This window comes from Tricharina praecox, assembly GCF_024521635.1.
Source record: "Tricharina praecox strain CBS 144465 chromosome Unknown BZA05scaffold_4, whole genome shotgun sequence".
NCBI classification, from domain to species: domain Eukaryota; kingdom Fungi; phylum Ascomycota; class Pezizomycetes; order Pezizales; family Pyronemataceae; genus Tricharina; species Tricharina praecox.
In genome coordinates, this window is record NW_026250406.1 from 1,038,503 (window position 1) to 1,064,777 (window position 26,275).

General features: G+C 53.0%; 6 protein-coding genes across 6 annotated transcripts; 4 read left to right on the forward strand and 2 right to left on the reverse strand.

Moving 5' to 3' along the window:
- The first annotated feature begins 1,942 nt into the window (after nt 1-1,942).
- BZA05DRAFT_202498 (uncharacterized protein) lies at nt 1,943-3,998 on the forward strand. The gene is made up of 6 exons (XM_051479512.1): nt 1,943-2,508; nt 2,584-2,633; nt 2,699-2,753; nt 2,806-3,197; nt 3,255-3,334; nt 3,393-3,998. Exons 1-6 carry the CDS (start codon nt 2,278-2,280, stop codon nt 3,767-3,769), a joined length of 1,185 nt encoding a protein of 394 aa, XP_051342614.1. The 5' UTR covers nt 1,943-2,277; the 3' UTR covers nt 3,770-3,998.
- A 23-nt stretch (nt 3,999-4,021) lies between these two features.
- BZA05DRAFT_368983 (alcohol dehydrogenase) lies at nt 4,022-5,233 on the reverse strand. The gene has a single exon (XM_051481603.1). It carries the CDS (start codon nt 5,105-5,107, stop codon nt 4,097-4,099), a length of 1,011 nt encoding a protein of 336 aa, XP_051342615.1. The 5' UTR covers nt 5,108-5,233; the 3' UTR covers nt 4,022-4,096.
- Nucleotides 5,234-6,729: 1,496 nt separating this feature from the next.
- BZA05DRAFT_202524 (WD40-repeat-containing domain protein) lies at nt 6,730-8,572 on the forward strand. The gene is made up of 3 exons (XM_051479513.1): nt 6,730-7,206; nt 7,275-7,313; nt 7,391-8,572. The coding sequence occupies exons 1-3, from the start codon at nt 7,098-7,100 to the stop codon at nt 8,353-8,355; spliced, it is 1,113 nt and encodes a 370-aa protein (XP_051342616.1). The 5' UTR covers nt 6,730-7,097; the 3' UTR covers nt 8,356-8,572.
- Nucleotides 8,573-15,646: 7,074 nt separating this feature from the next.
- On the forward strand, nt 15,647-17,172 carry BZA05DRAFT_332595 (uncharacterized protein; the record flags this gene model as incomplete). The annotated part of the gene is made up of 2 exons (XM_051480656.1): nt 15,647-16,894; nt 16,954-17,172. 2 exons carry the CDS (start codon nt 15,647-15,649, stop codon nt 17,170-17,172), a joined length of 1,467 nt encoding a protein of 488 aa, XP_051342617.1.
- Nucleotides 17,173-17,762: 590 nt separating this feature from the next.
- On the forward strand, nt 17,763-18,160 carry BZA05DRAFT_388696 (uncharacterized protein). The gene has a single exon (XM_051482700.1). The coding sequence runs from the start codon at nt 17,812-17,814 to the stop codon at nt 17,977-17,979; it is 168 nt and encodes a 55-aa protein (XP_051342618.1). The 5' UTR covers nt 17,763-17,811; the 3' UTR covers nt 17,980-18,160.
- A 2,616-nt stretch (nt 18,161-20,776) lies between these two features.
- BZA05DRAFT_471550 (ankyrin repeat-containing domain protein) lies at nt 20,777-24,415 on the reverse strand (the record flags this gene model as incomplete). Its single annotated transcript, XM_051487966.1, has 6 exons — nt 24,276-24,415; nt 23,695-24,217; nt 23,593-23,639; nt 21,900-23,273; nt 21,063-21,854; nt 20,777-21,013 (listed from the first exon to the last, which is right to left on the reverse strand). Exons 2-6 carry the CDS (start codon nt 24,137-24,139, stop codon nt 20,777-20,779), a joined length of 2,895 nt encoding a protein of 964 aa, XP_051342619.1. The 5' UTR covers nt 24,140-24,217; nt 24,276-24,415.
- Between the last annotated feature and the right edge of the window lie 1,860 nt (nt 24,416-26,275).

A 26,275-nucleotide genomic window follows, 5' to 3' on the forward strand; every position in this document is an offset into this window, starting at 1 on the left:
CGTCCCCATCACTACATACCGGTACTAGTAATTCGCGACTTCGGGTCCCGAAAAGCCACCAGAATTCAACCTGAACGAAGCGAGTTTGCTGTAACTCTAGCGAGTGGCTTGCGGGTTGAGTATTACCGCTGTTTCCCCGAGATTCCTCAGGAGGGCCGGATAATCTCGATTACTCTGGCATGGGGGTAGTAGGACGGAGACTGAAAGGTGATTGAGGAGGAGAGTGAGAAAAGATTGATGGCTATCTACTCTACTTATGTACCGCAACAGCCGCTCGGGAAGGCCGAGCTTCAATCAGCTTTCTAGGTGATTTAAGGCGAACCACACCGCCTAGATAGCTCCGGGAATAAACGCACTATGCATTATGCATACCTGTAGTATGAAGAGTGGATCGAGGCCTCTACATATGTGAGGGATTTCTGTATTTTCTGGGTGTAGTTGGGCGTCGGACGCCGGTTGAAGACACGAGCGATAACTGCTTAGTCCAGTCTTTCCTATAATACATACAGGCCTTGGCCACGGCTTCTCCCACGAATCTGGGGGGCTTCAACCGAAAGACTTGCAAAGAATCGCCAGCGGAGTTCTCCATGGCCTCGGTACGTAACAGCAACATCGGAGAGAGACATGAATAGTTAAGGGGCACATGAAACAATTAACTAATGGTGATGCCGTGACTCCCACTGGCAATGTCTGACCTATGCATACCTACAGCACTCGCTCGCCTGGAAAGAACTGGACATGCCACGATTTCCATCTATATGCATTAGCCACAATAGCCGGCGATCTCGGCTGGCACCAGCCCCTGCCAACCCAACGACCCATCCAGATACAGCTCCTGGTTGCTCCAGGTTTTTGGGCCGAAGATCCCCCTAGCTAAGGTGTTACGGCTGATGGTTGTGGCCCGTCTGGGTTCCTTTTAAGCGAGTATTTCGCTACGGTGAGTGAGCAAGCGATATCCATCCAAGGCTGCCAGCGTAATACATACACACCAGTACTTCCAAGGTCGGGTTTGACATCGGGGTGAAGCTGGGTCGGCTCCAGCGAACGCCACTTTACTCGAGAACAATCACGCAGACCATTACCGATAGTATGTGGATACTGTTTCTTCTTCTTACTTCGTATGCATAGCTAATCCCTCAATCGCGAGTCTGTCAGTCACCGTTCGCCCGGAGCCCCAGTATCCACCTCCGCTAGCAGAATGCCAAGCCTGACTTCGGAGGTGCCGGTATCATGTATGTACGGCCACTTCGTATACCTACTCTGGAACCTATCTACATACCGTAACTTATGTACCTATCCCTATCCACCTCGGCCGTTACGTAAATTTGATGGATGAATTCAGAATGCACGGTCAGACTCACCTCACAGGTATCACTCGTGGCTGTCTCGTAGGGCGCCTACAGACGGACTCTCCGGAACTCTCCACAAATCTATACGCCTGCACAACCAAGCCACGTCGTCTCAAAGTTCGAAGCTCCATGCCAGACTCAAGGGATGGCTTGAGGATTGCGTTATCCCGTGCGAACACCATGCACGATGGCATATACCGACTCCCGAGCAATCAAAGCACGAGGTATTTAGGCAATCGTTTGACGACGACCCTGTGAATACGCACTCTCGTGGCACGTACTCGGATACGATTAGCGGATTCTGAAACTTTCACCCAAAGATTTGGTTTCCAATGAAGTTTGCTCAGAAATTCTCACCGAGAAGATATCTATAGCCAGAGGTGCTTCAATCGGCTCCCAATAATCCTCCCTGCATGACTCGACACATTCTGCATTCAAACTTCGCTGGTACTCTGCGAGGCATCTCAGCGGTGAAAATATCGGATGCCGTTACTCTAAGGATCCCAGTTATACGGTAGTGGGTATTGTGGTATGATGCCTACTTCAACCCATCTCAAAGGAGCGCTCAGGCCCTGCGGAACCAACAGCCCCATACTCCTTGGCGTCCGGTAGATAGTGAAGTCACCTAGCACTCGCCACACTGCTACGCGAGCTAGAGACCGACCTGCTCCAACCTCTTCGACCTTAACAGAGGACAGACGCAATTTTATACATGGGGGCGGTATGGCGGGCCAATCAGAGTCTCTTCCACAATACACTTGACCCAAATTTTGATCCCCACCCAGCGCGAGGGATACGAGGAGCTTATGTATGCGGGACCACAACCTACCGTATATATTGCTCTCATCCGCCCCCCCGTCCCTCCCCGCCTTGGTTTTGGATGGAGATTTATCCAGAGGTCGGCAGATGATGCCATCGAGAAGGTGCTATGTTCCATTCTCTAGGTCCCCGAACAGACAATTCACAGCCCTCAAGCGTCCCTCGACCAGTCGCCTACCCTGGCGACAACCTCCCCGATGACAGCCGCGGCCCGATGTTGATCACCACATCGGTATTATTGACAACATTAGCCGTGGTATTTGTGGCCGGAAGGGTGTACGGTAGAGCGGTGATTCTGCGCATCACCTGGTGGGATGACTATTGCCTTATTATTGCTACAGTAAGACCTAATTTTTGTTTTTGCCCGAAGCGGGACGTTGAGGAAGGACATGCTAAACGGATGGGCTTTGGATAGTTGGCCGTGATTGCACATACCACATGTAGCTGTGTAATGGTGTCTAATGGGTATGTCACATCCTTCGAGTGAATTAAAGAGAAGAAAAACGATGAGCTAAGGGACGTCCATCTAGATTCGGAAGCCATGTATGGAACGTCGGAATCGAGAATGCATCACCTAACCTGATGGTACTACTCAGCTCAATCCTTTGCGGAGCCGGTCTAATATTTATACCCATAGATGGCACACATAGGCCTCCAACTGCACATCATATCTCTGGGCTTTATCAAAGCCTCCCTTCTCCTCCAGCTCACTCGGTTTGCACCGTCACAACGCATGAAACTCATGATCTGGTCAATCTTCGCCTTCTCGGGCCTATTCACCCTGGGCGGATGGCTCGCGATGTTATTTATCTGCCAACCGATGTCGTACTTCTGGGAAAAAGTGGATCCGACCAAGAATGCGAAAGGCTCGTGTGGGAACTTTTCGAAGACGATGGATATCACGGCTGTGATCAGCATCCTGACCGATGCAATCGTGTGGTTGCTCCCACTCAAGTTTATTTGGCGGATGAGACTACCAGCGAAACGGCAGAAGGCGGGGCTTATGGCGGTGTTTGTGGCGGGTGGACTGTAGGATTTCCCCCCACCCCCCTCTCTACCTAGAGCTTCACAGACTGATGAGGCCAGTGTCCCACTTGCGGCGGTCGCCCGCATAGTCTACAGCGTCTACACCGACGACCCCGAGGAACACGACACAGATCCCACCTGTTCGTCCCACATTTCCTCCCCCTCCCAGTCACGCAAAAAAAAAACTGACCCGCCCAGATCAGCCCGCCTTACTGGTACTTGCATCCAGTGTGGAACTACACATCGCGGTAATCTGCAGCACAATCCCGACGCTGCGTCCCGTCATGCGTCGTCTCTTCCCTGGCCTGCTGGGCACTTACAACTCTACCGAAGAGGATGTCAACCCGAACATCAACCCGAACAACAATATCTCTACATACCATTCCCACGCTTGCTCGACAAATATTGGACTAAGTACTGTCCGCTCGAAGTCTGGGGGTGATAAGTTTTCGCAGAGTACTGAGGAGTTTGCTGTGCCAGCGCCGGGGGAAGCGACAGAGACGGGGAGCCCAGCAGTGAGCACGGACAGTGTTATCGTGATAGTGCCAAATAAAAGAGAGATGGAAAGTGTTTGAAATTAGGTGAGAGGGTTAGATACGAACTGGGCATTCTTTGGAGTTTTTGTTCGCGTTGGCGTTCTTTCGTTGTTCGCATTCCGATTGGCCCGAGTTGTGGACTACCACCGACGGCGGCGAACTGGTGATTTGTATTTTGTTGTATCTTGGTTAATTAGTTCTAATTATTAGAGATTGCGTGCATCTGTTGGCATGAATGAAAGATTACGATGTGGAATGGGATCATTTTGCACAGTAAAGTCATACTACATCACTCGCTATATAGTACAATGATCAGTGGATATGATGTACAGACTGCTTTCGATATAGGTATCCAGAAATACAAAATTACAGTCTCGCTTTCTCTCCGCCCACATCCTCATCATCAATCTCGACCACGACCTTCCCCCACGTCTTCCGGCCCTCCAGCCACTCCAAGGCCCTGCCGACCTCTTTCAGCCCTTTGAACGGCTCTCCATCAAACACAGTCCCCTTAAACTTCCCCTCCTTCACCAGCTTAAAGATGCCGTCCCACGTCGTCTGCACTGTCTCGGGTTCCTTCTTCGCATACATCCCCCAATGAATCCCCACAATGCTAACATTCTTCAACAGCACCCTATTAGTCCTCATGTTCTCAATCTTGCCGCCCGCAAAACCCACCACCAGCACCCTGGCGTTCCAATTGCAAGCGCTCAAGCTCTTCTCCACCAATCCCACGGGATCATAAACCACATCCACCCCTTTTCCGCCAGTGATAGCCATCACAACCTTGACCCATCCGTCATCAGAGTAATCCACCGTCGCATCCGCGCCAAAACGGGTGCACACATCGCGCTTCTCAACGGTACTCGCTGACGCGACGACCCTCGCCCCCAAAGCCTTCGCGATCTGTATCGCTGCCAGTCCGACCCCGCCAGCGCCCGCATGCACGAGCACCCACTCCCCCGCTCGCACCTGCGCCCGCGTCACCAGCGCCGCGTAGCTCGTCGGCGCGGTGACGAACAGTCCCGCGGCGTCCTTGAATCCCCAGCCGTCGGGCACTGGCCGAAGGGCCGCCTCGTCCGCGCACACGCGCGTGGCGAACGCTCCCTGCGACGCTCCAAAGACCCGGGAGCCTACGGGGTATTTCCCGCCTGGCGGGCAGGAGAGCACTACGCCGCTGAACTCGGACCCCGCTACCCAGGGGAGCGTCGGCTGGTGCTGGTATTTGCCGCGGATCTGGAGCAGGTCGAAGAAGTTACATGCGGAGGCGCGGATCGAGATCAGGTATTGTGTGCTGCTGGGGGTCGGCGAGGGCAGAGTGGCGACGGTGAGCGCCTGCGGGCTTGGGAGGAGGGTGCTTAAGTTGAGTGCTTTCATTGTGGTGTCTGCTGTGCTGGTGCGGATGGGAATTGGCGGTGAGGGAGGACAAGGTATTTGAACTTATTGATGCCCCAGATTTACTTGCTGTGGGGAACGTCGTGGCCCCGGGCCGGTGAAGCTGCCTCGGCTTAGCATATGCGCATGCAGTCAGCTCGGGATCGCCATTCGCAGATACCTGGTAGATATCCCGAGCGTAACACAGGATGTGGAGGTTAGGGCTGGTCACGGCTTATCACGACTACTCTCGGCCTCATGATGTAATCATGCTGGCGGATTGCCGGTACTCGGGTACGGTCAGCGAATCGGAAGCACCGGGGTGCCCTGCATCAGCGGGTGGTGAGTTCTGGAGAATCAAATTGAACTTGCTAAGTGACTGTGGGATGCTATTTCTCTTGGGGAAATACCCGAGATGTTGTTTCTCGGTCACTCGGGTTCTCGTCGGCCTACCTATTTTATAGTACTATCTATCTTTTTGTATCATGTCTCTACTTGTTCTGATCGTGTCCTGCTTGCACTCCTTGGTATGCACTATTTGAGTTTCTGCCCGTCTAATCATCAATTCACTGAAGTATGATACAAAGTAGCTATCTCAGACACCTGTCACCGTTCAATTCCACCCTTATCGCAAACGGGATCTGGTGCTAGATGCTTCTGGGGCTTCTGATTCCATTCTTCATACAAAAGTACCGGCGTATTGGACACAGCCGTATGCCGGTGCCGGTACGGAATGATGAACGGAAAAGAACTAAAGAACAGGTTGCAGGTAACAAGTAGGCGCCTGGTTCCAGGTGTAGACCACCCGCCGTTGTTTCCACCAGCCAACCGCAAAAGTCTTTAACGTAAGGGGCGAAGGGGGCGGCGTAATAAGCGCACCGGTCGACGACTCGACGAGGAAAAGTCACGAAAGTATGTAGAGTTACCAGGGGCCTGGGCCAGCCTGGGCCCTGAACATCTCTGGATGATGTCATTTTCGAATAACCCTTCGCTGTGAGAAAACTGTCCATGTACCATGCCTAGCTGCGACTCAGACGCAAAGCAAAAAGGCCGGCCACCTTGTATTAGGTCGGTCGTTTCCCTAGCCCAGTGATACACCAAACCGCTCTTTCATTGCATTCATTATTCTTTGAAAAGCAATTGTCAGCTATGGTCATAGAACCATGAACACACGGCTTCCCGTCCGCTCAGCCCTAGTTAAGCATGGTATCGCCAGGTTAGTACTGCAGTGGGTGACCATGCGGGAATCCCTGGTACCGTAGTTTTTATATCGTCTTTTTGCCCCAAAGGGTCTGACTATTTGGGTGAAGTACGTACAGCAGTGTCGATGCTGAGAACAACAGCTCTGTTGCTATGAACCAGCGCTGTGGTAGCTAGCTTCGGCGACTGGCAGGCGACTGGAACCCCCACGTTTCCTAGTCCGCCCCGATATCGACTCGTTACGAACATTTGTAGTTTACCGAGCAATTTTGTAAATACCGAAATACTGCATACAAGTTTTGTAGCGATTCAGACAGCTGAAGGCTCACACTGTATCCCCCGGAATGTTTGACTGCTTTGCACAAAGCAATATCAACAACATTACCACAGCCGCTGGTCACTTTCACTTTCGATGCCTGACATATCACCCGTGAAAGTGTCGGCAGATAGAATTGTGTCACATGCACCTAAGATTACATAAGCCAGTCACCCCCCGCCAAGAAACCCCATGGAGTTATGACAGTATCGCACGCGCACTAGTGCCCCAAGCTTCCTCCCAAGTTCCTTCCCCAAGGTTACCTTCTTATCACCTTCTCACCTCCATATTCACCCCCTCAGACCTGCCCTCCCGACTACTCTACAGAGCTCACTTCGAACGGCCGGAAATCGACAAACCCCGCTATAAACTGGACCTTCCCGCCGCGCGCCCCTCCACGCTTTATCTCGCTCCTATATCTCACACCAACCAGCTGCGGCCGCCCCACCGAGTGCCTTCGGGCCCATATCGCTCATCATGAATACGCGACCACAACTAAATCCGGCCGACCGTCAGGTCGCCCTGTATGCTGGCTTCAACCAGGACAGTTCGTGTTTCTCGGTCGGCGTGGACAACGGTTTCCACAGTTGGTCCCCCGCCCACGCCTTAAGCTTAGTGTCAACAAGCTCGATAAGCTAACCCCCGCGTTTTCAGTCTACAGCGCCGATCCGTGCGAGCTTCAGGTCACCCGAGGTTCGACTCCCCGCTTCTTCGTCGACGATCTTCCTTTCTCCCTCCCTTGTTTTTGCTCTGTCTGACAGTGCACGCAGAGTTGAAGGGTGGCATAGCTATCGCCGAAATGCTCGGTCGGGCCAACTTCCTTGCGCTCGTCGGCGGCGGCCGTAACCCCAGATACGCGCAGAACAAAGTAATAATTTGGGACGACGCGAAGCGAAAGCCCGTGATATCGATGGAGTTCCATTCGGCGGTTCGAGCGGTGCGGCTGACGCGCACCAAAATCGTCGTGGTACTCACGGGCCACGTGCACGTCTACACATTCTCGTCACCGCCAACCAGAGACCACGTTTTCGAGACGTACGACAACCCGCTGGGACTCGTCGCCCTGTCCACGCAGACACTGGTGTTTCCAGGCAGAACACCGGGACATGTGCAATTGTGTGATCTGGCAAGTGGGAATATTAGTATCATACCAGCGCACACCACGCCGCTGCGCGCCATCACCATCTCGCCCCAGGGTGATTTGATTGCCACCGCGTCCGAGAAGGGAACCATAGTACGGGTTTACTCGGCCGCGAATTGCAGTCTCGTCTGCGAGCTTCGTAGGGGAATCGATAAGGCTGTGGTGTACTCCCTTGCTATCTCGCCAACTTCACATCGCCTCGCAGTCACCTCCGATAAGCGCACGCTGCACATATACGAGCTGCCCACGTACGGCCGACATCCCTCGCAGGCCAGCAACTCGAGGCCATCGTCAGCAATGTCGAACGGTCCCGTCAGTGGTGAGAACAAACGGTGGTCGCTGCTTGGCAAACTGCCACTGTTGCCGAAATATTTCTCGAGCGAATGGAGCGCTGCGCATTCGGAATTTGAGGGAGGCGGCACAGCTGCGGTTGGATGGGTGGCAGAAGACGCAGTCGTGGTCGTCAGCGTTGGTGGAGGGAAGGATGGCTTGGGGGAACCCCGATGGGAGAAGTTTGTGCTCGTCGAGTCGATGAACGGGGGTGGTGAAGAGTGCTTGCGGGAGGGATGGAGGAGATATCTGGACAACGACTAGACACGACTGTTGGTCGAGTATCATTGGGCGGCTTCTTCTCCCTCTATTGGAGCGAAGAAGAAGGGGGAGCGGGATGGGTTGACCGGGTCTGCGCGTTTTCCTAGATGGATCTGATACGGTTATTTTTTCCTCGCTCTCTCTCTCTCTCTCTCGATCCGCACCACCTATACTCCTTTGCTTTATTTTCTGTCTTTCCTCCAATGGGCTCAGGGGGTAGAGGAGATTTTGTTGATTATTTTGACCGAAGTACTTGCACACACCTATTCTGATACCTCTCAACGGCGCACACTATTTTTTTTATTCATTCTCCTCGACCTTTTCCTACTTCCTACTTCCTACATCCCGCTTCTCCCGCCCGTTTTTCTCATTGGATCGATCAAACTTGCACGGAGTTTTCTGTCTTCCGTCCAAGTTACCGTTCCATCCATTTCAAATGTTTCTCTTAATTCTAATATATATCGCTCGCTCGCGACGTACGGGGGATGGACGACAGCGACGGCGACAACGATTGCTTGCTTGTACATTACATGTAGGTAGTCTGTGGGAGGGAGGGAGGGAGGGAATGTGCAATAGAGATACAGATACACTTTGTTCGCTGGCTCTTTTTTTTTTGCTTGTAGACGGGGAGGTGGAGGTGGAGGTGGAGATCCGAGGGAGAGGCGTGCACGATGTGTTATGATCTGCAATGGGAATTATCAATATCGATGATTTTTTTCTGGCCTGGTTGAGTCAGTAACGTACATACAAATACTTCCTGAGTGCTTTACCTAGGGTATATGTAGAGTGGTGTGTAGAGAGGATGATGCTTGACTCGACGAACGACCGTCTTCTCACTCGTCACATCTCGCAAGTTCGCAAGTGAGTGAGTGAGTGCATGGTATGGGGGGTGGGATTTGGAAACAGGCCGCACTGACATGTCCCCCCCCCCCCCACCTCCACCCCTCTCCGTCCCCCACCGCCCATTCCACATGGACGGACGGACGCGCACAGATGCGCGGAGCCCAAGGGTTTTTTTCTTTACCCCACCGCTGCTGTCAATGTACGAATTTCGACGGAATGGCCGCCACCCGGTGCGAACTGGAGCACTGGAGCACTGGGACACTGGAGCAACTGGGATCGGGTTTGCCACCACCACAAGATGTTGGTACACAGAAGTTGGGATATGCAGTCACCAGTGCGTCCTGTGCAGTGCAAGGCTTGACTGCCTGCTGTGGTCCGGATTGAAAGATGAAAGGTCGCGTTGGGCGCTGGGATGGGGAGGCAGTGAGGGAGGCAGAGGGGGGGGAGGGAGGTGTACACGTTTCGTTCTGTTCATGGGGATGATGGAGTGCTGGCCGGGGAGACGGAGTTGGAGGGGTGAGGACTTTTTTTTCGTTTCGTTTCTTCATCACTAACATCTTTTTCATCCGTGGAGAAACGAGGGGAAGCGTGCGGGTGGGAGTGCGGGTGCGGGGATGTGGATGCGGGGATCCCTCAAACATCGTCCCGCGCCGAATCCCGATGTTGATTGTTTCTGTTTCTGTTTGAAGTTGAAATGTGAACTGCCACTCCACTACTCTACCTGCATATCGACGGAGCCTCCCGCCCTCCAACTTCCAAGCCACCCTCTAAGCCGCCCTCCAAGCCGCCCCTCCAAGCCGTCCCCGCCAACCGTTCAGTGCCATACTCTAGTAAGTCCACCGTATCACAAGCTTTCTCCCCACCTCCGGCGCCGCAAGCTCGAGTGCTGGCTTGTGACCGCGATCTATACCAGTGCCCTACCTACCATCCTGTCTGCCCGCCTACTTCTTACTTACTGCCTCGCAATGCACATGCAGCCACACCAAACACCAGCTCCGTGCGCCAACAACCCGAGAGCAGCAAGCTACACACATAGAGCAAGCTACATACATTATGTACATACAGCAAACCACACACATATGTACAGCAAACCACACACATATGTACAGCAAACTACGGCGAACTACAGCACAGCACAGCATGCCATGTACTCTAGGTCTGTGGGTGCTCTAGGTATGTGGGTATGTGGGCATGTATGTGGGTACTCTAAGGTCCCGCGATGATCCCCGCCATGGACTGTATCATACATACATAGAGTAGAGTAGATGTGTCCGGGAATCTGCATTCACATGTCTGCTATTTTTCTTCTTCTTTCTTTCTGTTTTTTCCCGAGGAGTCGAGGGAAGGAAAGAAATGGTGGTAGTGGGTGGTGGTGCTGGTGGTGGTGCTGGTGGTGGTGTGGGAGTTAGTAGCAGACTGACAGTCCGACAGTCCGACTCCCCTCCAGAGGGACGGAGGGACTGTGGGAGGCAGAAAGGGAGAGGTACTATGGCAAGGTTTTGAGAATACGGTGCATACTTGCATACCGTATGTATGTGAGATGTGAGGGGATGGACGTTGCAACTTTGCAACTGCGGGAATGGCAGCATGGCAGCATGGCTACATAAGGATAATGTATGATAGGTAGGGTAAAGGAAATCTGGCAGGTGTGATGGGCTCATGGGCTCGATCTGGGGGTTTCATAGAGTAGGTGCATAAATTTAGGTACTTTGTGTACTGAATTGTACATAGTAGAGTACCGCGGCGATAGATAGTAGTATACCTATGGGCGGCTGCGAACGTTGAAAAGGATGGGACATTGGGAGAGGCCATATATCGGGCCTTTGGCGCGGCGAGAATGCGATTCTATTCTTGTGGGAACTCGTGGGTAACCGCCCCCCTTAGTGAAGATGGCACGCACGTGCCAATTAGCACGACCCGACAAACCGCAGGGTTGCGAGCTACATAGCAAGGCCAGCAAGGCTAAAGAGAAGGCTGTCCTGACTCCTGGTGAATATTAGGAATCGAGTAGATACATGGCATCCGGATACCCAAGTTCCTGAGGTTTACTATCTAATATTATACCTAGTATAGATCGGATCGCTCACCGAGAAGTACATAGGTAAAAGCTCTCGCTTGACGCTTGACGATTGACGATCTCAATAGTCCCTTGTTACCACCGTAACGTCCGTGCAGAGGATACTCTAGAAAGAGAGAGTTTCCGGATCCGCGTCGTTGATCGTCGGATCAGATCAGGTCACGGACGTTGGATTATATACAGACACGGACGGCGCTACGGGAGCCTTGAAGAGTTATCTATGTACGCGTGCCATAATTCAATGGGCCCCCCGTTTTGTGGGGACATGCTACATCCGCAGCCTACTTATCTAGGTAGACTATTATTGGTTCGATGCGATTTAACTATCGATAAACTTGGATGTACCGGTATGTACGATCGGATGGAATGCGTCTGCTGAGACTTGTCAAACGACAACATGTATGTGTGCATACGGACCGTCGGAATACAGTGTTTGAATCATGATGCCGATTACTTACCTGGATGGCTGAGCCTGAATCCTCGATTCCGTGTGGCCGCGATTCCACAGATCCACACTGTCACTGCGTATTCGCCATTCCCTCAATGGCAGTATGGCACTGCGGGAAATGGGGGGGCATGCATGTATGCACATAACAGATGTCGGTATGCCTGGGGGACCGTTGTCGCAGGAAGAGTTGAGCCGGAGCTGTGTTGTCGACAGTCGACTGAGGATTTGATACCGTGCAGCTGGCCAACAAGGATTATCTATGATTCAAGGAAGGTTGTGCCTCTCTGAGGTATTAGTTTGCTGCTGTACTTACAGTGTGGTATTGTTAAAAGCGAGGATTACTGAACGGGGGGCCCTCGTCGGAACTTGGAAGGAGAGCGTGGCCGTGTTGTACTGAATACTTTACATACTTGGTGCTCTCGATTCGGCAGGATCGAGTGATGGCATCGTCGAAAGGCGGAAAGGATACTGACGAGATGTACTATGGTAGAAGTAGACACGGTACATAGAGTACTTGGTAGTGCTAACTATTCCATGGATCAGGATGCCCAGACAAGCAGGCAACAAGCAGGCAGGAAAGCAAGCAAGCCCGCGTCGTCGGCTGTCACGCCGATAATGCGAATGGTTATCCATCTTGTTCATACATGGCTGCATGTAACCAACTAGTTTGCATGGGACATACACAGGCTCCTCTTCTTGCCGTGCTTATGCTTGTGCTTGTGTGTGTGTGGAACCAGACGCACGCACGCAGTCAAGACGGACGGACAGACGGAGAGACGGACAGAGACTAGACAGACTTGCGCAGAGAATAGACATGGGGTGGTTGGTTGGTTTGTTTTCATCACTCCACGTTGATCGTCCATCGGCCATCGATCCCATACCGTACCCGTCCGTCGTCTCCGCTTCCACTAAAATAGCTACTAACTACTACCGTATAGTTTTAGTTAGCACTCTGCTCCAGTGCTCCAGTGCTCCTCCTCCTCCTCCTCCTCGTCGTCGATGTCGACGACTACTCGACGTCCTCGTCGTTCAACGCTTCTCCACCATCTCCGTCCCCCGTCCCCACACACACACACATCCACGCACACACCACACACACACACACACAAATAAAATAAAATAAAATAAAATCCACCTCATATCGCACGCAGCCATTCAGAGACCAGCAGAGCACAGTCTGTTGGCTTGCAAGCTGTTGTCAACCACCACCACCACAGGACAGGGACGGCAAGGGAGGGAGGGAGGGAAGGAAGCAAGCGAGACAGCCAGCAGCCAGCCAGCAGCCAGCCAGCAGCCAGCCAGTCCACTACCGGTGCTTGCTTTGCTCAGCTAGGTACCCTACCTCACCTTACCTCCATACATACCCACTCCGCCCTGCCAACTGCGTGTGCGCGATAGATACATGTCAACATTATTTCCCAGTCCCGTCTGTCGATTTTCTCCAGTGCTGCGAGCGAGCTCTGCCTAGAAAGTAGAGTAGAGTGCCTCCTTGCTGCACCTAAGCGAAAGCAGAGTGTGCGAGATCAGATCAGCGACGGAGGCACAAGAAGAAGAAGAAGAAGGGAACCCAGAGCCCGCCGACGCCGCCGCCGCTGCCGCTGCCTGCCTGCCTGCCTGCCTGAAGAGAAAAGAAAGAAAAGAAAGAGCGAAAAGCGAAAAAGCGAAAAAGCGAAAGAGCAGAGACCAAAGAAAAGAGCAGAGACCAAAGACCAAAGAGCGAAAGAAAAGAAAGAAAACGCCCGCCCATATCCTTGGAAATGCCCCTCGCTTCCTCCAACTCAATCAACTATTCCTCCGCCGCCTCCGCCTCCGCCGCCTCCGCCTCCGCCCCCGCCGCCGTCCCCTCGGTATCGGTCTTCACCTAGGTCTTCACCACCACCACCGTCCCCCACCGCGACCACGTCCACGCCCGTCGAGTTGTTCGTCCTGCCCCATCATCCTCGCAATTCTAGCGCTGCTTGTCTTGCCTTGCCTTCGTCCAACAGCGTCCGTTCCTTTTTTTTTTCTTTCTTTCTTTTCTTCTTACGTTGCCCGTGTCCAAAACGTGTTTCTTCATTTCATATCGGGGATTAAAAACACACACACACAACCCCACGTTCCCCCCTACAGAACTGGACCTGTCCTGTCCTGCCTAATTTCATTTCGCCCGGTTTCTCTTGCTTGCTTGTGAAAGTGTTGTGAACAACCCCGATTGCATCCTTCATTCTGCATTCCGCATTCTTTTTGATTTTTTGATTTTTTTGATTTTTCGTTTCTTCGGTTCTTCGGTTCCTTCACAGCTTCAGCTTCCCTCCCCCCCTCCCCCCCGCCGCCGCCGCCCGCCCGCCCCACCTCCCCCTCCCTCCTCCTGCCCAGTCTGTTTGTTGCTGAAGTCGGCACTGTATTGTCTAATTTCTAGTTGAGCTGCCTACCTGCCTGCCCGGACGGACGGACGGAGACGACAAGGACGGGGACAGACAGAAACAGACGCGCGGGAAGAGCAAGGTCAAGAAAACAGGCAGAGCTCGCTCGCAATCATGGTCCAGGGGTTCAATCTGAAGCAGAAGGCGCTGGATGTGAAGAACAGGTTGAAGCGTCGCAGCATCGCCGTCGGTGAGATTCCCCATGCGGTCGTCGTCGACAAGCGAACAGCGGCGGCGACGACGAAGCAGCACGACCAAGATGGAGGCTCGTTGCTGAGGAGGACTCCGTCAGTGAGGAGCCTAGCGTCGTCAAAATACTCCAGGGTTAGCCTGTGGAAGAGCAGCGGAGGCAGCAGCGGGCGACGAGCCCGCAGTGGAACCGACGACGAGGCGGGGGATAGCTTGGTGGTGGTGGTCGACGAGGCGATCGGGGACGGCGCCGAGGCGGTGGTGGACGTGGACACAGCGCCCGCGACACCGGCAACACCCACGACCGAGCGCCGACTGTCGCGACTGCTAAACGGAGATTGCGAAGAGCGACCGAGGCCGATGACAGCGTCGCCAGCAATGCCGCGATCGCACTCCTACTCCAATTCTAACGGCGCGCATCAAGAAGGGGGAGAAGAGGCTCAAGAGAATTGGCGGACGAACCAGCACGAGAACACCAAGAAGAGTGGCCGCGTTGCGCTCAATGGTTCCAGCACAAGAAAAGCAGCGCGATTAAGAAGAGAAGGAGAAGAGGAAGAATCATCCGCATCGTCATCGTCGCATTCTTCATCGGAAAAGAAGAATACGCCGTCATCGCCATCGCCATCTCCTGACCGGCAGATCGACGTTGCTGGGTCCAGTGCTACTACCACCACTACTGCTGCCCTCACGGCAAGTTTCCAAGACCGCAGCGACAATATCAATAGCCAGCTTCCGCCTCTCCCGGCATCGCTCCCTCCTCCTCTCCCCCCCAAAGAACCACCACAACTCCTGTCCACTCCCCCGCAACGCCAAAACTCAGTTGCCACTGCTCCTGTCGCTGCCGTCCGTTCATTCCCTCTCATTCCAGAGACATCGCCCGCACCGGATCCACTTCCGATCCCAATCCCGAATCCGACCACTCCCCTACAGTCCACTTCGGCTAATCCACCACTACCCCCGGTCTCGCCTATTCCTGCCTTACCTCCTCTAACTTCCCAACAAGCACCAAAAACATCGCTTCCACCTCCTCCACCACCGCCACCTCCTCCTCCTCCCCCCCTGCCACCGCTCCCTAACGTCGCGACCTCGAGCCCGTTCTTTCGACCTATTCGTTACGACTCGCTGCGCAGACATCGTTCCGGCCGGTCGTCCTCGGTCGCCTCGCAGTACACCGACTCCAACTTCTCGCGTCGTCCTTCGCAGATCGTTCGCCGACAGTCACTGCTGCCGCAGTCCGACAGCAAATTCATCACCGAACTCTACTTCGGCCAGCCAACCCTAGCCGAGGAGGTGGATTCGGACGGTGTTCTTCGGACCGGGCAACAATCCCCGGCCATGACTGCTCGCAAGGTTTGGGTCAAGCGGTGCAACGCATCCCCCACTTCCGTGCTGGTTACCGAAGAGGACTTGGTGGACGATGTCCGTGATTTGATCTTGGGAAAGTATCAGAACACGCTGGGACGGCATTGGGATGCTCCCGACGTACAGGTCCGCATCGTGCCGCGGGGAGCGAGGCCGAGGGCTCACGATCGGAGTCACGAGAGAGGACACGGGTCCGAGCGGATACTGTCTCCGGACGAATCGCTCTTGAGGGTGGTCGAGGAGTACTTTCCCGGGGGACAGCACGCAGATGATGCTCTGATCATTGAGGTTCCAGAACGAAAGACACCGCGGCCATCGCCCGGTCCTGTCATGCATAGCTACACCTACGGAGGCGATCATCACGTCGAGCCGGGCTACTTCGACATTCCGCCACGTCCCGTTCTTAACCGTGGAACCCCAGATCCCACCAACGGCGGACGGGTCGCGCCGATACCTAGCCCCCAATATCCACGGGAACCGCATCGTCCCCAGATAGGCCGCCGGATGGCCACCTCGCCTCCAGTTCAAGGCATCATCCTCGCTCCCAAGGTCCCAGCCGGGAGGTCCCGGGGTGGGTCCGATGCGTCTGCGCCAAATGGAGGTCAGCCACCTCCTGCCCCACCTCTCAAGACTGTCCCGTCTGAAGAAGATCGGTCCCAGAATACCGCCATGTCCACACCCGCCCGGGTCGCGTCGCCACTGCCAATAGGATCCAGGAAGATCAAGGACGTGAAGCAGGCGAACCCAACCCCACCACCGGCGTCAGGGCCGGGGCGACGTTCCGACGGCACGGTACCTCCGATTAAAGTGCTGATCGTCGAAGACAACGTCATCAATCTGCGGTTGCTCGAGGCGTTTATGAAACGACTCAAGGTTCGGTGGGAGGCGGCGATGAACGGAAAGATCGCGGTGGATAAGTGGAGAGCCGGGGGATTCCATTTGGTATTGATGGATATCCAGTTGCCAGTGATGAATGGTCTGGACGCGACCAAGGAGATCCGAAGGTTGGAGAAGGTGAATAGGATAAGAGCAGCATTCCCACACACGAAACCGGATGATGAAGACGACGAACCGGTACCGGAGGAGATACCAGAGGCGGACCGCCTGCCCGATTCGATTCTTTTCAGGTCTCCAGTCATCATTGTTGCCTTGACTGCTTCTTCCTTGCAGAGTGATCGTCACGAAGCGTATGCAGCCGGGTGCAATGACTTCCTAACCAAGGTTCGTTTCTCTTTCTTGGACCATCTACCTGAACGTGGGTTTGCTGACGTGTTATACAGCCTGTGAATTTCATCTGGTTAGAACGGAAGGTCACCGAGTGGGGCTGCATGCAAGCCTTGATCGATTTCGATGGATGGAAGACGTGGAAGAAGAGTGCAGAGGAGATGTCTGCGGCCGACGCAACGGTGGCCAAGAACAAACGACTAGCTGCAGGTAACAAGACCAAGAAGCTCAAGAATAATGTCGACGATTCTAAGCCCACCACGCCAGCCGGATAAGTAACGGCCGTGGGAATTTTGGCACACATGTTTTTTTCCAAGATCCGCCCGGACGGACCATCACCTTATTACCCCCTAGATCTTGCGCTGCTTTGGCGACGACGGCGATGGATACATGCGTTTTATATTCATACACTATGACACCGGATGTTCTTTTGCTCGAGTCCACCGCCGGTTGACATCTAGGAACAAGCTGTTTCAGTTACATTCTTACAAACCATACAACCCAACCATACGGCTGCAGTTTATCGCATTGATAACCCGTTGTTTTTTTTTGTTCTTTTTTTTCTCTTTCTTTCCCTTTGCTTTCTCTTTTACATTTTCTTGTGTCGTCATGGTGGTAATATCATTCATCATATCATTTTAGCGTTTGGTTTTGCGCCACATTTGTCGCAAGGAAAGGACTTCATTGGTTTTGGGGGTGGAAGGGAACATACAACATACATACATAAGCATGGATTGGGATTGGATTGAATTGGATTGGATTGGATTGAATTGAATCCGATGAGATTGGGGAACGGGGACGGGGACGGGGAAATAAGAGGGGGAGGGTGGGGGGAGGGTGGTTTTGACTTTCTTTTTTCTTTTTCTCTCTTTCGTTTCTTGTCTTTTTTCTTTTCTTTTCTTTTCTTTTTCCTTATGTCTGTGTTCCTTTCTTTCTACTTCTACTTCTACGGGTACTTCACGTCATTTTTTGCCGCTGCTACCTTGCTGCTGCTGCTGCTGCTGCTGCCGTGTACTACCTACCTATGTATATTGATTGCCTTTGCGTTTGGATATTTCGGGGGTTGGGGGTTAGGGGGATGAAGATGGGAGGAGGGGATGGGCGGAGGTTCTTTTCGGCGTTTTTTTTCATTTTCTTCAAACTTTCAAACTTTCAACTTTTTACACACTGAATGAAGCCTGAAGCCTGAAGCCTGAAGGAGGTGGGGACGAGACGGGGGTCGGGACGCGGAGGGCGGAGGGCGGGGGCCGGGGGTCGGGACGGGGATTGTATACGTATAGGTTTATATACACTTACATTGCTTAATTGATTGATTGATTGATTGTTCATACAGCATGGAACCCGAAGGTTATGGCGATAGAGATATCTACAATACAACATTTCGACAAAGAAATCCCACCACCAAATCCATACAGAAATGACAAGCCAAATCCCTTCGTCTCGCAATATTTTGAAAGTGAGCCTCCGAAGAGGCTCGGGTTGTCGGTTTTGCGCTGTAGCGGCGCTTCGTAGCCCTCCTCTTCTGCAAAAGATACCTCTACTCGGTACTACCCTCAACATAACCAGTCTGGCGCACACGGCATGGTGCTCGAAAGGAATCGTCGTCTCGGGGTTTGCGTAGCTGTCAAGGCCGGGGCCCGATGAATCTCTCCTAGAGTGATAAAATCGATGATGATGTGCGGGGAAGCGATGGTGAGACTTCTTCAGAGGTTCGGACGCCGCACCCGTGGTGGTGCAGTTCTCCGGCCAGGGACCGAGGCTCGATTGATCTCTATCGCTTCATGCTCATCGTCGTCGAATTCGTCGGTCGGGGCACTCAATCAGCGGTCGGAAAGAGTGGACATACACGCCACATGAATCCTGAAGTCAAAGTGAGCGGGGCATTTGGTGTGCCAACGCATAGTCTTGGCATTTTTGGAAGGTTGGTGTGGTTGTCGGAGGTGTGTGTATTTACATTGCTTACATTGTTTGGTTGATTGTTTGGTTGTTTCAAGTTTGGTTGGTTGGTTGATTGATGGGGCTTGAAATTTGGTGGAGGACGGTGGATGGTGGGAAGCAAATGTACTCACTTCGATTGGTACTCTCTACCTTCTTTTGCTGTGTATGCTGCCTATAGGCTGTAGGCTGGCTCGGTAAACCGCGCCGCTGTTGACAACTCGACAGTTGATCGGGATCCCGTGGGCTATGGACTTTGTTGGGGCTAGCTGTCTGGCTGTCTGGCTGCCCAGGGGGGGTTTAAGGCTTTAAGGCTTTGAACGGATATGACTTCGTGGGCTTTGACATGGGCTGCTTTCCTTGTACGTACGTAAGTAGGTACCGAGGTACCCAAGTAAGCGCGGAAATACTACGGCTTGAGAATTGACTGTTGACTCTAGACTCTTGAAAGTTGAGGCCTCACCTCCGCTATGTATGGTAGGTATTCTCCTTCGAGCTCTTGGAAGTTGGACTGGACATATCCGTATACAGGTAGGTACGAAATAGGTACGGAATACAGGTTGAATTTTCAGCGAGGGTAAAGGGTCGAGGATCGAGCTTTCGGCGAAGGTTGAGGGGCGAGGGATGAGGGTCGAGGGTCGAGGTTCGGGGTTCGGGGTTCGGGGTTCGGGGTTCGGGGTTCGGGGTTCGGGGTTCGGGGTTCGGGGTTTTGCACGATGAATCGTGAATGAATGATGAATGATGAATGATGAAGCGTGAATGATGAATGGTGTTTTTATGCTTCGCCCACCACTACATGCAACCCGACGGATGATAAATTCCAAAAACAGTGAGTGTAAGCACTCCAAGGGAACGGTCTTGCTACAGGCTACAGCTATGTACACGAGCAAGCGAGCGTACAACCACCCTCGGACCTCACGATGGGCTTTACGAAGGAAACTTATGGTTGTGTCGATACTCTACCTGCTCTACCTACTCTGTGGTTAGTACTCTGTATAGGTACTTGGCTTTGGCTTTGGGTGTTCGACGTTGGATGTTGGATGTTGATGGTTGACGTTGGATGTTGATACATACCGTAGGTGAATACTCGCATGATCCAGCAATACCTACTTCATACCTAGGCGAGTAGGTATCATACAGAATGATGAATGAAAACCCCAGCTCTATAACCAGTATCTACCGGAGGGTTTTGACAGCGGTGCCCACGTGCACAGTCTCGACATGTGATATCACTCGATTCTCGGACCACGGCCATGGGATCGATCTACTACCTAGTAGACTGCCTGTGTCCATTCGAGCACCTGCAGGCTGCAGTGGGACTGTTAAAAGCGGCTGTTTCCTCCGAATGCGAAAGATATTCACCAGGTAGTATCTAGACTGGTAAAGATATTTATTTTGGGGGTTAATTGTGGAAAGTTACTTAATTAGGTACTCTTAGGAACAAGAGGCAAGGGAGGATAGGTCTATTGTGCTATACTATAGCGTTCACGATAGACGCATAACTACATAGTTTACTGTGGGGTTTTGGTGGTGACGGTCGTTGGATAGGTACATCACCAACTCAAGCCAGAAGCGCGTTCACAGTGTAAATAGCAACGATGCGGTGGGCGTGGATACTATCGCTATCGTAGATTCCATCCCCCCTTGCACTATATAGTGTATACGTACTTGCACGGAAGTAGCCGTTCTTCGAATGCCAAAATACAAATACATACTATCTATTATGGTATTAGATCCTCTCTGGTATCACTCGTATGCCCCGACCGGTCACCACCCCATCCACACGTATTGCTCCTATGCCCCCGTAGAAAGCGCATGGCTAGCCGTTATTCGTTATATGGCAATTGCTAGGCCCGCGAATCATCATGTCAGTACATAGGTAAGTATTCTGGTAGGCCCCGCTCAGGATGTGGGTGACAAACCCCATCAATTGCCCTGCGGCTTTCAAAGCTCCACGATCGATTCGCGAGCTCTCTCTCGGGCGATTCCTCCATATCTCGCCGGATCTGCATTACCGCCGGCGTTATCCTGCAGCAGTAGGAGCTCGACAATCGGCGCGTGACCTCCCTCGCACGCGGCTTGCAGAGCGGTTCTTCCACACATCGCTGGCTCAGCACCGACATCGGCGCCATTCCGCAGGAGGAACTCGACGACCGATTTGTGGCCTCCTTCGCACGCGGCCTGGAGAGCGGTTCTTCCATAGCCCCATGCTGGGGGGGGGGGCATTGACATCGGCGTTGTTCCGCGGTAGTAGCTTGGCGATTAGTCCGTGGCCTCCCTCGCATGTAGCTTGAAGCGCTGTTCGCCCATTAGACGCCGCGGGAGCTGCGTTGACTTCGGCTTTGTGCCGGAGTAGAAGGGAGACAATCAACATATGACCACCCTCGCATGCCGCTTGTAGCGCGGTCCTTCCGTCAGTCGCCGCTGGAGGGGCATTGACTTCGGCATTGTTCCGTAGCAGGAGCTCGACAATCGGCCTGTGACCCCCTTCGCATGCGGCCTGGAGGGCTGTTCTTCCACCCGACGCCGCTGGATCGGCATTGACTTCGGCGTTATTTCGTAACAGGAGCTCGACAATCGATCCATGGCCTCCCCCGCATGCGGCTTGAAGGGCGGTCCTTCCGTCGGTCGCCGCTAGGTTAGCATTGACTTTGGCTTTGTTCTGCAGCAGAAGCTCGACAATCGATTCGTGGCCTCTCTCGCACGCGGCCTGGAGAGCAGTTCTTCCACACATCGCTGGATCAGCATTGACATCTGAGTTATTCTGTAGAAGAAGCTCGACAATCGATATGTGACCGTTTCCGCATGCGGCCTGGAGGGCAGTTCTTCCATAGCCCCATGCTGGAGGCGCATTGACGTCAGCGTTATTCAGTAGTAGAAGCTCGACAATCGACCCGTGACCTCCCTCGCATGCAGCTTGAAGAGCGGTTCTTCCGTCAGTCGCTGCTGGAGGGGCATTGACTTCGGCGTTATTCCGTAAAAGAAGCTCGACAATCGATTTGTGACCTCTCTTACATGCGATCTGGAGGGCGGTTCTTTCATAGCCTCATTCTGGAGGAGCATTGACTTCGGCTTGATTCCGTAGTAGAAGCTCGACGATCGATTCATGGCCTTCCTCACATGCGGCTTGCAGGGCGGTTCTTCCATCAGGCGCCGCTGGATCAGCATTGATGTTGGCGTTGTTCCGTAGTAAAAGCTCGACAATCGACCCGTGACCTCCCTCGCATGCAGCCTGGAGAGCGGTCCTTCCACTGTTCCATGGTGTAGAAGCATCGACATCAGCCTTATTCCATAAAAGAAGCTCGGCAATCGATTGGTGGCCGTTCCCACATGCAGCCTGGAGATCAGTTCTCTCATGGGCTGCCGGCGCCAGGCGTGTTAGAGGAGCATTAGGTTCAGCACCAGCCTGCAGCAGAAGATCGACAATCGATTCGTGACCACTCCTGCATGTGTCTTGCAAAACCGTCGATTCGCTGGTTATAAAGTTCGGATTCGTGTCGCGGTCGAGTAATAGTTTGACGGCACGGGTCGAACCTTCTCGGCACGCATGCTCGAGCAATGTCCCTCCAAGCGGTTTCCAATAGTTGTCAATAGTATTGGCACCACATGTCCGGAGCAGCGCATCCACGGCATGATCCTGTCGGGCTAAGATCGCAATCCAGAGGGCGTTCTCAATATCTTCGACGCTGCACACTCCCCTTTCCAGCAAAAACTCCACCAACCGTGTATGACCGCCATAAGCTACACCAGTCAAGGCACAAAGAATCCTGACAATTTTCCCATCGATCTCGACGGAGATTCCGCTACTCCCATCGGCACTCACGCCGTCTTCCAGAAGCAGGGCCACCACATCGTGAAGACCTCTTGAACTCGCGTGAAGGAGAGCCCGTTTGGGAAACGTGGTTCTGCCAATGCTGCGGAGATGCTTTATGAGAAGAATTGCAACCGAGGTGTGGAGGTTTGTGATTGCCGCGATGAGAGGAGTAAACATGCGACAGTCGCAATCGTCATCGTCGTAGGAATAGCAATCACAATCGTGGTTACTGCTAATTTCCGCAGCTGGATCGGCGCCTTTGTTCAGGAGAGCGGAGACCATCTCGAATGAGCCATATCTGGCGGCGATTAATAGAGGGGTCCTTCCTATAGAATCCCTCGTTTCCATAGTGCCTTCTTGCTCAAATAGTTGGTCGACGATGTGTGGCCATGAGATCTGCTGAGTCCTGGCCCCCGCATTGGTAACATTCTTCGCTGCCCGACCGTTGAGAACGGCTTTCGCGATGAAAGGGCTTTTGGATTTCAACGCACGGTGCAAAGGCGAGAAACGCGGAAGTAACCCTGCCTCCTCATTGAAGCCGTCGAACTGCTGACGAAACCGAGTGTACAAGAGCGACAGACGCACCGCCGTCTTTTCAACTGTGGCCACCGCTCCTTCGTCCTCAAACTGGCCATACCAGTTTCTGTAAGATTTCCGCACCACTCTTCGTAGACTTCTATGGCAGCTAATATCTCGCCGTTGTCCTCCAGCATCGTAGCAAGCTTCGTAACTGCCCGTTCGTGATATCTAGAGATGGTGGATACACCGTTGCATCGTGTCGATTCGACTTGCGTGAGGAAGCTGATCACCTTTCGGGAAAGGCTCTCTGCCTCTGCAAGTCGTTGCTGTGAGGCAAGGGCGGAAACCACTTCTCCTGAGAGAATGACAGCCTGTTTGCTGTACTCGTAGAAGGGCTGGCATGATGTATCGGAGTACCGCTGCGAACCCATTTTCGAACACTGCTCAAGCAGGGCCAATCTTTGACAGCTATCACTGTAAGATACAATCAGTTCTGGAAATCGATGGAGAAACATACAACATGACTCACCATGCTCGAAACACCCATACGGGACATGTGCCCCCTTCTTTGTGGTCCCTAAGTAAGACCTTGCATCCTCGAAAGCCGAAATGCCACTAGGTGACCAAGTGTCATCGGTAATTCTTTGTGGCGATGAGGTATTGTCGTAAGGAAGAACCGCTCCGTCTAAGATGGTCAATACTTTCCTCTCCTCGGGGATGTCAGGCAGGTTCGACGGTGGGCCTGCCGCAGGGCCCGATGAAGATTTAGCGCGAGGAGAATGGTTGGATTCCTTCAGAGGGCATAGGTTCTCGATTTTCATGTGAATGGGCGAGGGTCCGGGTGCTTCCGGGGCGTGGGGTAGATGTTCGACTACAGCAGAGTCGGGTTTCGGTGACCCTTGAGATTCTCCGAGGCTGTCATGGGCCTTCTCTCGTACAGAACTAACTGGATCCTTTGGTCTCCTGATCGCCATCTCTGGCTCAGAACACGGCAAGCCCTTAAAATCGCACCGCTTGCACTTTTCTGGCCATCGTTGCTCGTCGGGCTCGCACTATAATTCGCCGTTTAGCGTTGGCCGCAATCCCCCAAGCTTTTCGGAGCTTCCATACCTTCTGCTTGCTCTTACGGCACTGCAGGCATTTGAGACTGGCTAACTTCCTCCTCTTCGTTTCTCCCGGTCCGTCAATCCTGCAGGTGTACCCGAACCCGGTGCATCGTTTGCAGGACGGTGAATCCACGGGCCAGTTGCACTGCATCAAGGTTAGAGACACGTTCCACGGAATACAAATACAAGTAGGGTTTTCACCCGTCGGCGGTCTGTTTTGCAGTGCCAGCACCTCCTTTCAGGCTGCTCCTCTGTACTCCTCCCCCTCTTCCGGCTCACGGCCGAGAGTGCCAGCAGCGCCGATTATAGCTCCGGGGGATTTGATATGACATAGCCAAGGTGAGACGGCTGCTGGGATTCGACTTGCGATGGAACTCCCGAAAGTTGCATTCCCTGAGTACATTGTGATCTTTCCAGGACTACAAGATGTGATGTGGCCCCTCCTCCTCCTCCCTCTCCTTCTCCTCCTCCTCCTCCCTCTCCTTCTCCTCCTCCTGGCAAAGTCAGTGACGTTCCAGCAAGGCATCCTCAGACCTGCCGCGAACGATAGACATTAACCGATGCTGGGATAGACAAACCCGAATTCTAAGAAGGAGCATCCAAATCATGTGATTGGGTTTGTATTGGAGGTTGCACATACTGGACGAGTTGTGGCCCTCCCGAGACCTCAGAATATGACGATGATGTGCCCTCTGCAACTGGTGAAATCAGTGATGTTCCAACAAGACGTTTTCAGGTCTTCCAAGATAGCCGCAAACTGATGGTGGAGAGACAACCTGAATTCCGAGAGGAAGGGTGCGAGATATGCGATGGCCACTGGGCTGGAATTTTGGGCCAGAGCTCCCCGAACTGAGGGTAATGGCTAAAAGCCGCACTGGAGCTGAAGTCCATTGGAGTAGCAGTGGCTGAGGGGAGATGTGGAAAGACGGGTAAAGAGCTCCATTTTCCGCGGTGGATGTGAAGATATAAACAATTCCCGAGATGTCTTTTGTTATTGCAACCCTAGGCTCTCAGCTCCACACTGGGGATGTGCGCGGAGTGCGCGAAGTGCGACGAGTAATGGAGAATTAAGCAGCGTACCAAGTCATCACACGTCGGATGTGTCGCAAGTAGCAAAACGAGTCCCCCCGCACGCCGGATGAGCAACGACGTGCGCGAAATGCTACCAGGTACCTAATGTACTCTACTCTGGAGCAGCTGTTGGATGGGTGTGTGTAACGGGCAACCGATCCTGCCCAGTTCGCCTTGTCGTGAGTACGGTATGTACGTGTGTAGAGTATCTCAACTTTGGTTTTCTTTTGTATTCGTGGCAGGTACTATTACAGTATGTACGAGTACCGTGGCACTTACTATCCCAAGGGTGGGTAACAATGGTGGTCGTGCTACCGCATGTTTAAGAAAATTGCAGTGATATGGTATCAGTACGGTTAAAATACGTGTTTTTATGCCCTGATATAATATCAATATGCGTCCAGCGGTAACAACGTTTTTATAACCCCCGCTTGAAAGTAGTTCTCCCCAAGAGCAGCCTTCCACCAGCATAGCAGCCGAGAAGCGCGCATAAAGCTGTTATGACCAGATCTAAGGGAAGATTTAGGTCCTTATTGGACTCTTTCGGATGGAGATCGGTGGGGAACGACGGGTTTATGGGCAGAAAAACGGCTCTGGTCACCATCAACCACCAGTTTCTCCCGAGCGCAGCCTCCCAACCAAGAAGCGCGCACAATACTGCTATGACCAGATCTAAAGAGGGCTTGGGTCCTTATTGGACTCTATTGGATGAAAACCGGTGGAGAACGACGGGTTTAGGTTGAGGCAACAGCCACTTTCGCTACATATGAGCAGAGGTATAGAATGCCCGCTGTGGATCTAAAAAGGTACCCGGCACCCTCGTCGTTGCGCGATGCCCGCTGCACCGCCACACTAATGCTGCGTACAAAACCAATTTTTTTGAAGATAAGCAGTCGACTGGAAAACGAGAGTTCGACAGGGTGAAAGAGAATG

What these genes read in the sequence shown, in the direction of transcription:
- BZA05DRAFT_202524 (XM_051479513.1), top strand. Translation starts at nt 7,098, where the DNA reads ATGAATACGCGACCACAACTAAATCCGGCCGACCGTCAGGTCGCCCTG. An exon ending in CGTGGACAACGGTTTCCACA is followed by an intron (nt 7,207 to 7,274) that starts GTTGGTCCCCCG and finishes CCGCGTTTTCAG; the next exon opens with TCTACAGCGCCGATCCGTGC. An exon ending in CGAGCTTCAGGTCACCCGAG is followed by an intron (nt 7,314 to 7,390) that starts GTTCGACTCCCC and finishes CAGTGCACGCAG; the next exon opens with AGTTGAAGGGTGGCATAGCT.
- BZA05DRAFT_368983 (XM_051481603.1), bottom strand. Translation starts at nt 5,107, where the DNA reads ATGAAAGCACTCAACTTAAGCACCCTCCTCCCAAGCCCGCAGGCGCTC.
- BZA05DRAFT_388696 (XM_051482700.1), top strand. Translation starts at nt 17,812, where the DNA reads ATGTCTGTGTTCCTTTCTTTCTACTTCTACTTCTACGGGTACTTCACG.
- BZA05DRAFT_202498 (XM_051479512.1), top strand. Translation starts at nt 2,278, where the DNA reads ATGTTCCATTCTCTAGGTCCCCGAACAGACAATTCACAGCCCTCAAGC. An exon ending in ATTGCCTTATTATTGCTACA is followed by an intron (nt 2,509 to 2,583) that starts GTAAGACCTAAT and finishes GGCTTTGGATAG; the next exon opens with TTGGCCGTGATTGCACATAC. An exon ending in GTGTTTGTGGCGGGTGGACT is followed by an intron (nt 3,198 to 3,254) that starts GTAGGATTTCCC and finishes TGATGAGGCCAG; the next exon opens with TGTCCCACTTGCGGCGGTCG.